The sequence below is a fragment of the Geospiza fortis genome, unplaced genomic scaffold (assembly GCF_000277835.1).
Source record: "Geospiza fortis unplaced genomic scaffold, GeoFor_1.0 scaffold66, whole genome shotgun sequence".
Taxonomy (NCBI): Eukaryota; Metazoa; Chordata; class Aves; order Passeriformes; family Thraupidae; genus Geospiza; species Geospiza fortis.
Genome location: NW_005054312.1, coordinates 10,279,694 through 10,295,429, shown reverse-complemented (window position 1 = coordinate 10,295,429; position 15,736 = coordinate 10,279,694). Strand labels below are relative to the sequence as shown.

General features: G+C 41.8%; 1 protein-coding gene across 10 annotated transcripts in view; it reads right to left on the bottom strand.

Annotated features, from left to right (window-relative positions):
- BRSK2 (BR serine/threonine kinase 2) overlaps positions 1-15,736 on the bottom strand; it is a 304,523-nt gene that overhangs the window by 34,707 nt on the left and 254,080 nt on the right. For 7 of the 10 annotated variants that reach the window (XM_031055776.1, XM_031055775.1, XM_031055777.1 and 4 more), the window contains exons 12-14: positions 15,086-15,236; positions 11,248-11,313; positions 1,451-1,511 (exon numbers count right to left, since the gene is read on the bottom strand). In XM_031055776.1, the coding sequence (XP_030911636.1) occupies positions 1,451-1,511; positions 11,248-11,313; positions 15,086-15,236 (278 nt within the window). The remainder of the gene's footprint in view (positions 1-1,450; positions 1,512-11,247; positions 11,314-15,085; positions 15,237-15,736) is intronic. The other 3 variants (XM_005419517.2, XM_005419518.2, XM_031055778.1) reach the window with 1 other exon arrangement.

Sequence of the window (15,736 nt, the reverse complement as noted above, 5' to 3'; positions counted from 1 at the left end):
ATACAGTGACTATGGGATCTTGTCAAACTTATTCTTTGATGTTGTCCTACTGAGATGTCAGAAATTGAGCCCAAGAGATCAATTAATGAAATCAAGATTTAGGTTTGCTTCACTGAATGCTTATTTTGTGCAAAAAACTGTTTCCATGCTCTTTTCCAGTACATTTTGCAGTGGCATAAGAGTTCTCAGACCTCTGCTCCATTTCACTGGCAACCAGGAGTCCCAGTGCAGAAGGAAGGAAATGGATTTTCACTGGTCCCTAGGACTTTAAAGACATAGAGGAGACCTCAAGAACACTTATGCTGGTTTCAAACAGGATAACAATTGGCAGGAGCCCAAAACAGGTTTCAGGAAGTAATTCAATCAAGCAAAGTGCTGGAAGCTTTACTAGACTATAAACTTAGAGCTGACAGTGTGTCTTTATTCACAAGAATTACACAGAATCTTAGGGTGGAACTGCGATTTCAAATACTTGGAATACTGATGTTATCTTCATGGAACTGAGACTAGATCCATGGATGTATCCATAGCCTAAGACACGGACTATATCAATTTCTAGTGCGGGATAGCATCTTCTCATGAAGTCATGGGAAGTATGTAGAAATCCTCCAGAGACTCTGGGCCAGACGTTTAGGTAACATGCACTGTCACAGCCCAACAGACTTTTTGATGAGGTCTAGACTCTTGTTAGGCACTGCAGTCTTAAGGTGACTCAGCTGACCTTTTCAAGCACTAGGAATACTCACTTTTATCCCTAGAGAAGTTAACAAAAAGAGGGAGGCCTCTGTCATTGCATTTAGAAACTGCTACAACTTCACAATAAATGCACTATCAAGCATGTGTTGTACTGGCTGAGTATCAGTATTAGTTGAGTATCAGTATTTAGTTGACTGCACTCTTAAAAAGGGCATGCAAAAGTACCTTGTTTACAGGGATTTGAATGTTCTTTACTCATCCTAGTCAGTCAGCTTCTTACTTTCCTTTTAAATTTCCTAGCCCTCAAATTTGTGTAAATTATTTTCTCTGACTTCCTAATATGAGCTATTCTGAGGCAAACAGAAGATAACCAGCATGCTTTGGTGCTTTACTGTGACCTAATTGAAGGCAGCTGTGAAATGGCTCCTGATCACTTGGTCTGAAAACAGGCTATATGCACACCTCAGCTGGATATGGAGTGTTTAGTCATAGCAATGTTATTCTGTGTGCTTAAGAGACTGAAAAAAGGCAGCGGCACAGTGAGATCCCTGCTAACAGTGCAGGGAACATGTAAGAGAAATTCTCCACCTGCATTTGTAAGTAGCATTTCCCTCAACACCCATGAAAATTTACAAGCTGCCAAGGAAAAGCAAAACATCCCAGCTAAGAGCCACAGCTCTGGCGCAACAGATGTCAAAAAACATCAAGCATGTGAGTGGATTGGACCAACAGATCTTGAAGCAGCAGCACTTACCCTTGGACTGCTGAGAGGACTGGTGGAGAGCCCAGACGATGCTCCGCTGATTGACCGAGACCTGGATGGACACAACAAGGAAAACATCCCTCAGAAAACGCAGACAAGTAACAACCCTGAACACCAGCCACCACAGGCACAGGCATGAAGTGAGGAAGAGGAGGGAGGCTGTCACTGGAAAAGGACATAACTCTTTCCTTTTCTTTCCTTTCACTATTATCACGTTTTTCAGTTGTCCTCCCTGCCCCAAATCAAAGAAATGCAGTTGCTCAGGGAGAATACTATAATCCCTTTCAATTAAGGCAGTTGCTACTTTCTTTTTGGTCATCAAACACATGGAAGCTACTAGGTCTGCTCTGTGCAAATTGAACAGCTCAATTCAAAAGGAAGGTGAAGACATTTAAACTTGTGCTAAAAATTCTGCTTTGCACAGTGCTGGCAGTTACAAAATGAGACTTTCTCTGTCACAAGCAACATGGAAAAGCCCCATGTGTACAAGGCACAAAGGTAGAGAGTTCTTCCAGATAATAAAACCCCTAGTCCCCCCTTGACTCAAGCATACAATAATTTCTTATGTGATGACTTCCCACTGAAATCAAAAATTGCATTGGCTTAGCCCTTTCCAGCTTCTCACTGATGGATTTCACATCTTTGCTCTCCAGTGAGAATTCTTGCTGCTGCTTTAAGCAAGCCAGGTCTTCTCTGTGGATGAGTTCTGCTTTTGTTGATGACTTTACTAATACCAAAATTACAGCTCAGGTGCCCTCAGAAAGAGGCCAGTCAAGGGAGAGTGAACTGTCCTATCTGCTGACAAGGTCACCTATACTGTTAATGGTCTTACGCTCTCCAGCAAAGGCCACCTACGGAAAATGTCAGCTGCTGACAATAAAATGTGCAAATGTGCTATGCTAAACCTGGTGGAAGAGCAGACAGGCCAGACTGCACAAACACTTCAGCAGATGAAGTTCCTAGGAGGAGGGCTGCCCTGCAGAAAAAAACCCACACCTTATGTGTGACTGTACATGAGTGAGCCCCAGAGGCAGCTGCTTTCTATCCTTTTTAAATAGAAAGTTGTCTTGAAGACTGAAACATTTTACAGGAGAGAATTTGGCTGAGAACCTATTTATTCAACAACCACCATGCAGCAATATGTCAATATAGCAAAACTATCAATGTTTCCTATCTATAATAACCTACCTACAACAAGAGCCATGAAAGCAACTACTTGCCTTCAGGTAACAAACATGAAAAGGTGAAATTTCTGTAGAAAACGAAGTGTATGGGTGTATGTGTTTTAATGTGCATCTGTCTGTGTTTACACACATATACATTAAAAATTTATATAGGTCAGATACTCGATGTCAGCTTATACATAAGAATATAAAACAAATTTAGATCACAAACTGTATCAGTTTACTCTCTTCGGCTGTTGTAGAACAAAACAGAAAAACGGTCTCTAAAATGGTCTCCCAGACATTTATTATTAAGTAAGTTTGAGTGGCAGAATTCTTTAAAAATAAGTGAACTGCAAAAGAGGAAGCATTTCCAAGGAAAAAATAAGCTACAACTGAACAGAATGGCAGGTTCTGTTTTCCCTACTTGTATCCTCTGCCCTGATGGTTTTGTTTGTATCCCATTGCAGTCTGTCCATCACACTAAGTAGGTGAAAACCAGAAGCTCACTCACAGAATGTTTTTTTGGCCAGATTAAATCTCAACTGGCACTGTGAAGATCTGGGGCACTCATTCTATGCAGAAAATTCCCACATAGGTTTTTTTCTTGTACCCTGATGTAGTCTGCCCATCATGGTGCAGCAGTAAAAAACTAGGCTCACTCCTGGCATTCTTTCACACTAGATTAAGCCTAAATTTGTACCATCAAGATCTGGGGCACTCATAAAGGTTTATGCAAAGTAATTTTAAGGGGAGAACTGTCTGCTCCACTTTTGAAAGACTACTGTATGTGCCTTTCCTATAAGTGAAGTAGCTGACTGCACCACAGATGTGTCATGCAGATGGGAAGTCCATTTAGCTAAAATGTTCCTTGCATGAATCATCAGGAAAAGCTTCTTCCAAACTATGAATTACAAGAGAAATCTATAGATTATTTTGGACAAATATGGAAGGCATTCAGGTGCCCAGAGATGCAGTTATACACCAACTTAAAGGAGATATTTCCACCATCTCTTAATTGTGGTGGGAACGTCCTCTCTGACACTCACTCACCTGAATTCCAGGATATTTGCTTAAAAGTTCCACTCTGCTATTTCCTTTTTGCAATCAGGTGTTTCCAACAGTCCTGAATTCTCACTTCCCAACCCCATTGCCTCTTATTTTTTTACAAAAAGGATCACACACATGTAGGGCAGAATATGGCAGTCCCCACCTCCCAAATCCCAATTCTTTATTGGAAGCAATATTTGAAAAATAGCTGTTGTGTACTGTGCTTTCATCCAGCCTAGGAGCCTGAGGCAGGGGACATAAGAGAGAGTTAGTATGAAATCCTCCTGGAAATGCATTCAGTATCCACATGATTGCTATTGAACGAGATTTATTTCTGCTGCTGATTTACATGCAAAATATGTAAGAAGTAAAGTAGGCCCTACAGCAAGCTTCAGTTTGTCCACACTGGAAATTGTATATAGGAGCAGTGGAAAGAAATTAAAAAAGCCTGTGTTCAATTTAAGTGTCAGGGTGAAAAGAGAGCTATATATTTTCAGAAGTCCTCCTCCTTTACCAGAAAGTGGTAGTATAGGATATGACACCAAGACTGAGGAGATTTTCCTTGCATCTTCCTTAATTTATTGAATCTCCCATAATTTACCTTTACAAATGGGATATGATTCTCAAGTTAGCTATAAAAACTCAGTACCATGCCCTACTACGTGGTTCTGTACTCCAGTACAAAAAGTGCTAACAAGCAAAAATGACAGATTCGTCCCTCTCATCAAGATCATTTCAGCTAAGCAATGCTGTAATTCAGTTTGTAAAAAAAAAACAATCACATGCACTGCTCCTGTATCTCAGAGTCAGGTGGACAGAACTGGGACAGGGCCAAAAGAAAGGAATGAAAACGTTGCATATGCTGAAATGCTGTAATGAAAGAACAGGAGTTTAAATTTTTAGCCCTCTCACCAGAAAATGAAAGTTTGAGGCCCTACAGGCAGCATTAATATGGCAGACTGTAACGTCTTTTGTGTGGAAAGAGGTACGACATCATCTCCATGGCTATGAAACACATTTAGTGAGAAGTATTTATTAGTGAGTAACCTCCTAAGAGTCTTTACAGGCATTAAATGTTACTGGAAGTATTAAAGCTATAATGATTCCAATAACTTAATACTAAATGCAACAATCCAGGAAACTGTGAACACTGCGTGTGACTCATTTTGCTCTGTGTTTTGCATTCCTGTGTGCTTGTGCATTAACTCAATGGAAGTCATCAAAAGGTTGTTGAAAATACAAGCTGGAAAGACAGTGCAGTGGCTCAGATAAAGAGCGTTCCCTCAAACACAGCTGCCAGATTTAGAGACCCAAGAAGAGACTCTTTAGTGACACAGTTGTTTAGACAAGCCTGGAGGGAGGAATTCAAAAACCCCAAAACATAAGGGAGGCAGACCCAAGGTTTAGGAGGGGGAAGATGCAGAGGGCAGTCTAAACATAAGGTGGACACTGAGATCATTGCAGGCTATTCCTCCCATTCCACAGACTGACAATAACCTGGAGACAGCTGAGCTATGAAAGAGAGAGGCAAAGGACTGAAACAAAATGTGTGTGTGTGGGCTGGAGTTTGTAGCTGTGATGATTTTATACCTTTTTCAATCTATTTGATAATTCAAAGCATCAAAGTTGAATGGTCCTTCATTTGAAAGTAATTACTCATTTTAGCCAGCTGCTGTCAAGAAGAAGCCATGCAAGGCCCAGTTCATGTCAGACCAGTGTTCTGAAACTGAGGGGCTTGAATCCAGTTTCCAGCTGGTTTCAGAGAATGTAGAATTTCCTGAGAGGTGCAGGGCTAAAGCCTGACACTGCTGAGGTGCAGACAGAGAGAAACAGGAGACAGGAGAGTGCAGCTGGCATGGTAACCGCACTGCGCATGTAGCACACGTACAGAGCATCTCTCCATCACCCTTCTCTCAGATCTGTTCCCAAATGCTTTAAGCAGTGCCCCTGCTAGGACACACCAGTAGAACATAAAGGCTTCACAGCATGAATTTAACATCTAGGTCAGATTTGGCATTTGTTTCTTCTTTGAATAACCATCTCCTAGAACGTTTTCTTATGAGCTTGGTACCTTGTTGCAGTCCCAGCAGAACTTGCTTTCATAGCACAGTTTTACCAGGATGCTGAATACAGCTGGTCAAGCTGGAGCCATGCTTCCAAGAAGGGGAGCCTGCAGCATGCATGCAGCGTGCAGAGATGCATCAGACTTGTGTCCCTGGGTGAAATGCCTTAGAAATTTTGAATTGGTTTGATTCCATGTGTGGTTTTGGAAGTCATTCCAGAAAATACCCAGCCAATCTCTTATTTGCTTCAAGCATGAATTGGGTGGAATTTGATACTCCTCTTTCCTTGTTCACTCAAAGCAAAAAAGATCTAAACTGAAACTTCAGGGTAGGAGACCCCTGACAATGACCTGAATCAACATGCAAGAGGCGAGCAGTCAGGCTGTGTTGAATTTCATCACTCTTACTTTTGGGTGTCTGAAAGGTACAAACTGTGCTTCCTCACCCCCTGATTCAGGGAATATGTATAGAATACCTTGGATGTTCCACTGTCTTACAGTCCCAGCCATGCAAATAACACTGTGACAGCTCTTACTGGGAATACTCGCTTGAGTCATGGTAACAACCACTTGTAAGATGAAGCCTTACAGAGAATGCAGAGGAAGAAGTGCAGGTGCTGGTAACACACCTCTTCTTATTTTCAGCCCATACAGATGGTGATGTTGAACAGCACCACCCTCCTTAATTGGCCAATTATACTAAAGTTCCATCTATAAATAGTTTAGAAAGGATTAACAGATATTGAAGCATGCTGCAAACATGAGAAGTAAATGTTACTGGTGCTAATTAGCTTTCTCAATGTGTACTCTCTCAAGAAGTTTTTACTGTGGTCTGTAATGATCTATTACAATGGTTTTATTAAATCATTTATTAATATAATATTCTCCTTCTCTTAAGTATTTATAAATGGAACTTTAATTTGAAGCATGATTGCATTCTTAGCTGTACCTATACTGCCTTTATTGAAAATACAGAGCTTTGAAGATATATCTGTCTCTAGGGCCATCTGTTCACCTCTTAAGAAAACATATTCTAAAAAGAGAGGGAATACCCAGCATTTTTTTTAATAACATGGATGGGATTCAGTTTCATTAAAAAAAAAAAAAGAAAAAGAAGAAAACTGGATAAATTAGGATTCAAATTAACTGGAAAATACCAAACAGATACAAAAGTACTAAACAGGGAATGGGTTTCTTTCTCAGAAGGTGTCTGGTATCTGCACAGTGTCTGAGAATAGTTTTCTGTGCCCACAGACATTGAAATAGAGGGACAAATAAGAGAACAAAAAAAGAGCCCAAAAGTAAATTATATGGAGTGTGACTCCAACATAAAAGCACACAAACACACACAAAAGCACCAAAAATGCTTCTTCCCACATCTCTCTCTCTCTCTCCCTGCTGTAAAGCCTCAGTCTCTGAATTGTATCAACCTGTGCTGCGTTTGGAAATTGCAAATGAAAAGTTCCCCTACAAAGTTACAACAGGTCCCGCAAGAGGAATAATCCAAAACTAGAGCTTACCCCAATGGATCAGCACTCGCCATCCTCGGAAAGGGAAAATAAAGAGAGAGGGAGAGAGAAAGAAAGAGAGAGGGGTGTGGAGGCAGGTGGAGAGAAGAGCAGGAAAAGCAGAGTGAAATACTGTTCGGAGAACTGAACGGTCATAATCATTGCCATCGGTGCCTAAGTCTTTCCAGAGACCAGGAACACTAGGGGGACAGTTTCATTGACCAGAAAACAACTTTTGTCCCGCTCACATATTGTAGACACATCCAACTTTGGCACTGGGGAATATGGAGAGGCACATACTAAGGCTGCAAAAAAAATTCCCAGCCAAATCCCAATTAAAGCAGTCAGCAGAGCAATGGGGTTCATACTTCATGCTGTATTTCTTCTCTGCCTCTTACATAAGGCACAGTTATATCACACTGTTATCCAGGAAATTGTTCTTTTTGTCCCCAGTTTGTTCAGTGCAGTGTCCCTCTGTCCCCCAAGCTGGCCTGGTAAGAAGTACTTTTTCTTTGCCACGAATGAACTGTGAAATGTATTGGTTATTAAAGCATGCATTTCTGAGCCAGCTTGGGAGCCCAGGGTACAAGATTGTAGCTCAAGCTGTGAATCTGCTTTGATACTGCCTTATTCGTCATGATGGTCTTATAGTCAGGAATTCAGATCAGCTAGAACATACCAGCTCAGCAACCCAGCACTTATCTCTGTGGATGCCATCTTGTGCTCCAGGATCTCATTTTTCATTTAAAATAAATTCAGACTCTGGGTCTTGTAGGTTGCAAAGGAAATCTTTCAAATGTGAATGGAGAATAAATCAATGCTGTGTTGAAAAGAGTCTGAAAAAGCAGTTCTAAAAGCAGACTGAATCTCTGGCACGCTGACTTTGAAGGCTAGTGACAATTGAAAACATCAGTATTCTTAATTTTTATCTACTAACCAAAGTATTCAAAATGGAAATAGAATTGTCAGGTTATTAAGTTTTCAGGGGTGCAGGTAAGCAAACTCAGGAAAATGTCACCACCTTTTCACATTAACAAAGATTAGAGTAGAAATAAAAAAATGGTTTGGTGTTATTAAGCCAAATTATTTTCAAGTTGGATGCAACGCTTTTTTCCCCTCTCTGTCACTTTCTCTCTCTCATTCTCTCCATTTTCAATAAGAGGCTCCCAAGCTGCCAGAGCTACCTCTGGCTGGGTGAAGAAAATCCATTCGCCACAAGACAGAAATGCCAAATTTAATATATGCCCAGTAGATTTCACAGTTTACTGCTCAGTGCAACTAGCCATGCCTCCAGTTACATCAACATTGCAAGTGCTGGGCTGAGCCACCAAGGCAGTTTTGAGAACAGTTAAAATGAAAATGCAGTCAGAATAGGACAAAAAAGCTGTTGTGCTATGCATTGATAGAGAAGTGGAAAGAAGCATTACAGTAAGTTCTTTTTCATGTGTTTGAGTGACACTCCATTTATATTTCAGCCTGTGGAGTGCAAATTTGGGTAAAATCTAATTCATATATATACAAATATATGTATATATTTAGGAACAAATGCTGTCCTCAATTATACCTGTACCAATCTATCTACGGTGATGTAACTGAGAAGAGCAAATTGACACCCATTGCATATACTGGAACCTGTGTGTATATTTATACAGAAACTACACCCATATTCACACATGCAGAATAGTCAAATGTAAATAGAATGGGTGCAAGAAGGTTCAATAATGTTTCTTTCAAGTCATTTTCCCAACAGGGAAGGCACTGAAGAGGTTAACAAAGAGAATGGAAAGCAAATTGACAACAGGGTAAAGGAAAGGGGAAATGAGGTTCAAAAAAAAATGAAAAATCCCAGGACACAATAGACCCAGAAGCGCAGACATGTGCATTCCCTATAATACTGAAGCAAGTGAACTACGGAGCTGCAGCAACCCAGATACAGAAGAAGAGAAGCACTGAAAGAGGGGGTGAAAGAAAGTCAGAAAGAAAAAGAAAAAGAAAGGGACAGTGGCCTCAGCTACTAAGACAACCATGTGCATCTAGAGGGAAGGGACCCTTAAAGATGCAGTATTCCTTTAAAAAAGGTATCATAAAATTGGACAATTAAACACTGAACAAAAATTTAATGGCCACCCTGATTAATGTGACCCCATTTTGCTGGGGTCCTCTTTGCTGGCTACCCCTTCCTTTCATGTGGTTGTGCACAGATCTAGAATCCAGGTTCTCTCCCATTCCCACCACTGAGGTCCTTCACTTGAACTCTTAGAAGTGGGAGGGAGGTAAGATCACAGTGAATGTGGTCCTCAAAAATTCAGCCTGGTCCTTGAATGAGCAGGACTGTGGGTGATCCTCATGCAGTGCTCTAACCTTCTCCTGTTTTCTGAAAAATACTACCTTTGAGAAGGAACACAAAATGCCTAGGTGGATTTCAGAAATTCCCACAGAAGATACAGAAGTATCATTTCTTCTGCTCCTAACACAGCTGTAGCGGCTGCCAGAGAAGGACAGAGGGACAAGGAATGGTGCTCAGAACATCTGCTGAAGGACTCCTCTCCTGTCACAGATAAAATTTATGCAATCTCTTTTACTGGACCTGATTCCTAATTACTATGAAAAATCTCACTTTTGGAGTAACCTTAGACTAACTTTTAATGCAAGAAGTGCCACATGTTCAAGAGCAGAACTTACACATAGGGACTATCAGGGAAAGGAACAGGAATTTCCATGTCTACTCTAACAGTTCAGGAAAGCCCAGCCACTAAAGGCTGTATAACCACTACTTCTTCACGGCTGTGGAACTACAAGGTTGCTAACAATTCAGGTCCAATCCAATGCTTGTTGGTATTTTGGCACCTTAGAGAGGCTGCTTTACACATTACATGAGGCACAATCTCTCCTGCAGATGCACGATGTTCCTCACTGTGGCAGGTTCAGGACTTGAAACACTGACCATAGAAGACTGTCTCAGACTGCAAAAGGCCAAAACAGTCCCTCACACATCCTGCAAATCTCCTGAGGCTTAAAAGCCACCTTTATCTCTGTATAGAAATACTTCTATGAAAAGGGGAAATGGAAATAAGAATGGTTTGCGAAATCCATTGGTTCCTTTAAGGAAGCCATTGCTCCTCCCTTTTTGAATCATATGCCACACTTGTAACCTTTGGGTAAGCTTAGTGTTTGTCCAAAATGTATAAGGATTACATTTTGATGAAGAGTTATCCTTTGGGATGCCAGTTTTCAACACAGAGAAAAATTCTCCTCCTCTGAGACCAAAAGTTTAGAAACAACATGTACACTAAAAACCTATACAAAAGTATGAACTTTGTTTTTGTGTTCATGGACCCACATAAGTCCACTTAAAGTCTGTAAATGTGGTGGCCTACCTGTCTTCCATTGTGCCTCTGTTGACAGTTGGGAGTTACCCTTTCTGCTGTTCTTCAGCATCTGTCACTTGAACTGCTGGATTAGAATCATCCTCCAAAAACCCTGTTTTAAATCATGTTTTCCTCCTGTGTCCTCTGGGTAGTCTTAAAGAGTTTGTCTCTAACCAGAGGTCCTTAATATTTTGTCTATCAGACTGAATTTCCAGATTTTCCTACCACTGTTGTCACTCACTCAGTTGTGCTGCTGTCTCTAATGGTCAGAGTGGAACATTCTGGGCTTTCCTAGCATTTTATATTCCAATTCTTCCCAAAGAAGTCTTAAGCAAATACATCTTCTACCCTGGGCAGAACTTCTACTCATGGCAGAACTGAACCAGAAATAGCAGTAGGATGAAATTTGAGTGGGGAAATCATCGGTACAGTCCAAGGCTGCACTGGGGATAGCCTCAAATGAATGGTACTGTACAAAAACATACATAGTGTGGAGCTGTAAATATCCCACCCTCTTTGCTTCTCTCTAAAGAGGAAAGAGAGAACAGCTCTGTCCCCACACAGAGAAGGTAAGTACTGCATCTTTAAGGTCTCAGCAGTGAGGTAGAGGAGAGGAACATATTGTCAGTGTTTATACCTTTCTTCTTTGTTGAATTTGGGATTGGCTTCAGAGATATCCAGGCTTTTACTGAACATTGTTTTACTATGGCAGGAACAAAGCGAGAAAACACAGTTACTAGTGTGGACATTTTTATAAAAGAGAGTCACCTGTAGCAATGCTGGACACCCAGTCCCCCAACCCATCCTCCCCTTTTAAAGCAATGCTCTGAAAAACCTTTCTTTTACTTTACAGTCATGGCTCAAGCCTACACAGTGCTCAAGTTCATTATCTTCCCCTGACTTCCGAGGTCTAAGATGACTTCCCCCATGCATACTTGTAAACCCTGCTCTCCTTTATTCAATTTAAAACCCAGGTACCATCTACTTTGTCACAGTGTCCAGGGAAAACAGAACACACCTGAAGCATTAATTGCAAAGCATTCATTACTCATGACTTTTCCAGAAGACCTCAACACTAAGCATGCTCTCAGAAAAGATTAAAATCAGACCATAGAGCCTCTTAGAGGAACAGTAATCCATTTTGTATTCTGATTTGTAGGGTCCATTACCACTTAACTCCTAACTCTCTTCCCTATACTCAATGTATAGAGAAATGCCCTTCTTTCTCGTCTTGGGTCTGAATCCCTGCAGCTTAGAAGTGAAATTCCCTGTGCTTTGCTAAAAGGGCAGCTCTCTGTAATATATTTCACTTCACTGTTTCACAGAACACTGCTTCCTAATGTTAGCTGATCTCTCATGCAAGCTCTCCACTTCAAAAACTAGAAGAAAATGAATAGTTAATGAAGCCCATTTTAGAATGGTTTTTGGACTCTCACAGCAAAGCTGCTGAAAATTTCTGCCATATCCCTGCTGGATTCTTGCTCCCATGGAATTCTTCCTAGTCTGTGTGATTTTAGCACAAGGGACAAATTAGCTGATGTTAAACTAAGCTCAGATCCTACTTCTTTTCTTTTGACATTTCAATGAAATATCAGATAGTCTGAGAGGTGGGGATACCAGAACAGTCAAAGTAATTAAGATATAATTATGAACCCGGTTTAGTTGGCAACTAGCAGAGAAACCCAAGAATTAACAAAACTTAGTCACCAGTTTTAGAGGGGCTAGAATTTGTATATACCAACTTTGCCATTCACAAGGATCCATTGGAGAACACCTGGAGAGGTTGGCACAAACATTTCAAGGAGCCTGTAAGCTCCACAAGCAGCTTTTGTGTGAGTTTTCCTTGTCCATTATTCAAAACCAAGTCATTGAAGGATTATGTTTTTCACTTAATACTTTCTCAGCCTGGAGGCTGGAGGCTGCCAAGTTTTAAATGTCAGTGGAAAGATATGCCCTAAACAAGCCAAGACCAGACACTTGTAGGGCCCCCACATGGTTACCAAAAGCACAGGTCACGATACAGACATGTAAACCCGAGGCTGTAACAGAAATCCTCTTTATGCAAGCAAATATCTGTTTACTACCAGGAAAGAGGAAAGTAGAACTAAATCACAAGACACTTGGGTGTGTTTTGCCCACTGGTCAGAAGTATATCTTTGCCAGCTCAAGGAAGAAGCAATGGCACCGTGTCTCCAGATGTTTAGACAAGTCATCTGTGTTTAAACAGGAGACTCGATTCCATGGTGCATCTTCCTAGTATTATAGGATAAAAGCACTGAATAGTTGTCTCTTGAGATAAAAAAAAAGGTAATTTTTAAAAAAACATTCCCCTTGGGGATCTAAACCCTACTGCTGTAAAATCCACTGTCAGTGGGTCATTTCATGGAATATAATATGCAACTAGCCATTAAAAATCCCCATTTCTTGGTGGAAGGCACTTGTCACTTTGTTACTGAGTGTTCTGACAGATGGTGCCCCATCAGCAATGCACTGTCCCCAGACACTCCCCATGCAGTGGGGTTTGTTAGTGAAGCCAGTTCGTGTTATAAACGACTGTGCTGCCAGCAGCACGAAATGTGCCACTGTCATCTCTGCGTGTGCATGGGATGAATTATGGAAGCTCACACGTGGAGTAAAATAACCCTTCCCTTTAACCCCTTCGAAAATAAGCACTACCATGCCCATCATCATCAATCATGGTGTTATTACAGCCCTTTCTCCACCCTTAATCACACTTTTATGTCCATTTCTGACCTGTGGTATACATTGCCCCATATCTCTTTTGTGCCTGCTGGTTTTGCTTCCTCCTTAAGCCAAAGTCCTTCTTTACTGATATGTAACCTGGATATAGCTCTGCTCTGAACCTACCCCAGACCTTTTGACTTCAACTGTTTCCTCGTGTGCAGAACTGAGTGAGACATTTAAAAGCAAAAGAAATACTTTGGATAGCAAAACACAGCTTTGCCTCTTCAGGCTTCTGAACCCAAATTCAAAGTTCAGAGCTTAGAAAATGCTGTGGTCAATTTAACGCCTCCTGATTGTTCCATTCAGGTGGACACTCCCTGTGAAGGAGACCTGGGGTGGGGGAAAGTGATTTGCCTCTGCCTGGCTCTGGAGGCCTCACGTCCCACACATCTCCCAGCAGCAGAGTAAACACTGCAGGGGGAAGAAGGAGTCAGTGCTGTGCTCATCCTTACTCCTTTGAGGCCTGTTAGGAACACTGAGCACACACTGTCCTGAACAATTCCCTCACCCACACCTCACACCAAATCACATATCTGAGACAGGTTTCCAACCTACAATATGTCAAGAAGTCTTTATGGCAGTCTCAAGGTCACATATCCAGTCTGAAATAAGTCCTAGCAGATTCTGGAAATCACCACTCTTTCTTCACTGCAGATAGAACTGTAACAACTGCCAGGAAAAGTTTCCAGCAATTCTATGGGCCTCTGGAATATCTGTGAAATTATTTCATGTTCTTCTCCCAGTTCTCAGTCAGCAAAGGGAGCTTCTGGGCACAGCAGGCTTTTTTTTTTTTTTTTTCTAACAGATCTTAAGGGCTGAACAAATAAAAAATTATGTCAAAACTCAAACAGAAGTCACAGCATCATCATCATCATCATTCATATATGGGAAGTGTTCTTTATACTGATTGATTAATACAAGTGTGAAACCAAATGCATGTGCTTCCCTTAGGCTAGTCATAGGGACCGAGGAAGCAACTTCCATGGTTCACATAAGTGAATTTCCACAGTTCACTTACTCTCCCAGAACTTGCCTTGAGGAGACACCATTTTCCTCTGCTGTTTCTCCACAAGACTGACACTTTCTTTGATAGAAAAGAGGAAAATTATACATATTCCATCACTTTACAAGCATGTGGTGATTTATGTGCCATTTCAGATGCATTCTGGCTCTGACAGCACATTTTGGAGGCATCTACAAGATGCCTGGACAGGGCTTTTCAGATTCAAGTTGTTTTGATGACACGGAGCATGGTGTTCATTTAACTTCAGGCGCCCAAAAGCTAGGAACCTAATCCCAGATAGTCACCTAGATTCCTGTTGTAGGCTCTGGAGACAGAGAAGAACAAGCAGAAGGTAATTTATCCTGTTTGACAGGACACATGTGTCTGAGACCTCCCAAAGCCCTCACGTGTTCCCATTGCCCAGTCAGCCTGTATTGCAAGCTTAGACTGCATGCCCATGTCCTCAACAATTAAAAAGAGGTGAGATGGGTCTTGCCCAAAGGACATGGTGGCTTCCTGAGGAATAGCTGCAAGCAAACAGAACCCTTAAGTCCCTGGCAGGACTTCTGCACAAGCATTGCTGGCTGCCAGATCACGTTGCAGATGTGACTGGAAAGTGTAATGAGTGCTGGAGCAAACAGGAAAGCCCCACAGCTCCTTTGTATGTGTAACACAAAGGGGGAGCAGACCCAGGCAGGCAGGGCTCCTGGGTGAAGCACAGACCCACCTCTGTCCATGCTGTGCCATTTCAATGGCTCTGCGAGCAGGAACTGGGGATCCACCATCTGTGACGCTGAGAACCTCCATGGATTTCCTCTCTGGCCGCCGCTTCCCGTGCCTGTTCAGCATTGGGGAGTCCACGCGCTTCCTGGGGGGATCTGCCCGGAAACAGAACACTGTCAGCCCAATTCACCTGGGACTTACCTCACACAGGTGGGTTAAATCCTCTCTCAACAGTTCCACTCTCACACCTCCCCCACAAAGATAGATCTCTTCATGATGGAGGTGGACGTTTGTAGTCTCTCCCTTGTTCCAAATTTGCAAGCATTAAGACGTAACTTGCAATCCACCTGCAGAGAGGAGTCCTGCCACTGCCCTGAAGGTATTGTGAGCACTTGCAAAATAGAGGTACAACTATACCACCGCTTGCAGAAACTAGCTTACAAAGCTGGTAACAGTGATAACAGGATGATACAAGGTGACAGCACAGGCTATAGCACAAGCTGTTAGGCAGAGCATGAGACATCTAGGGATCCTGTGTATGTACCCAGGTTGCTAGAGCTTGCCTTCCACATCCCTGCTAGCCAGATTAAATGTGACATAGGGACAGGAGTACATTCAGAATTGTATTCTGCTCTGAAAGAATACCCTTTTTTGC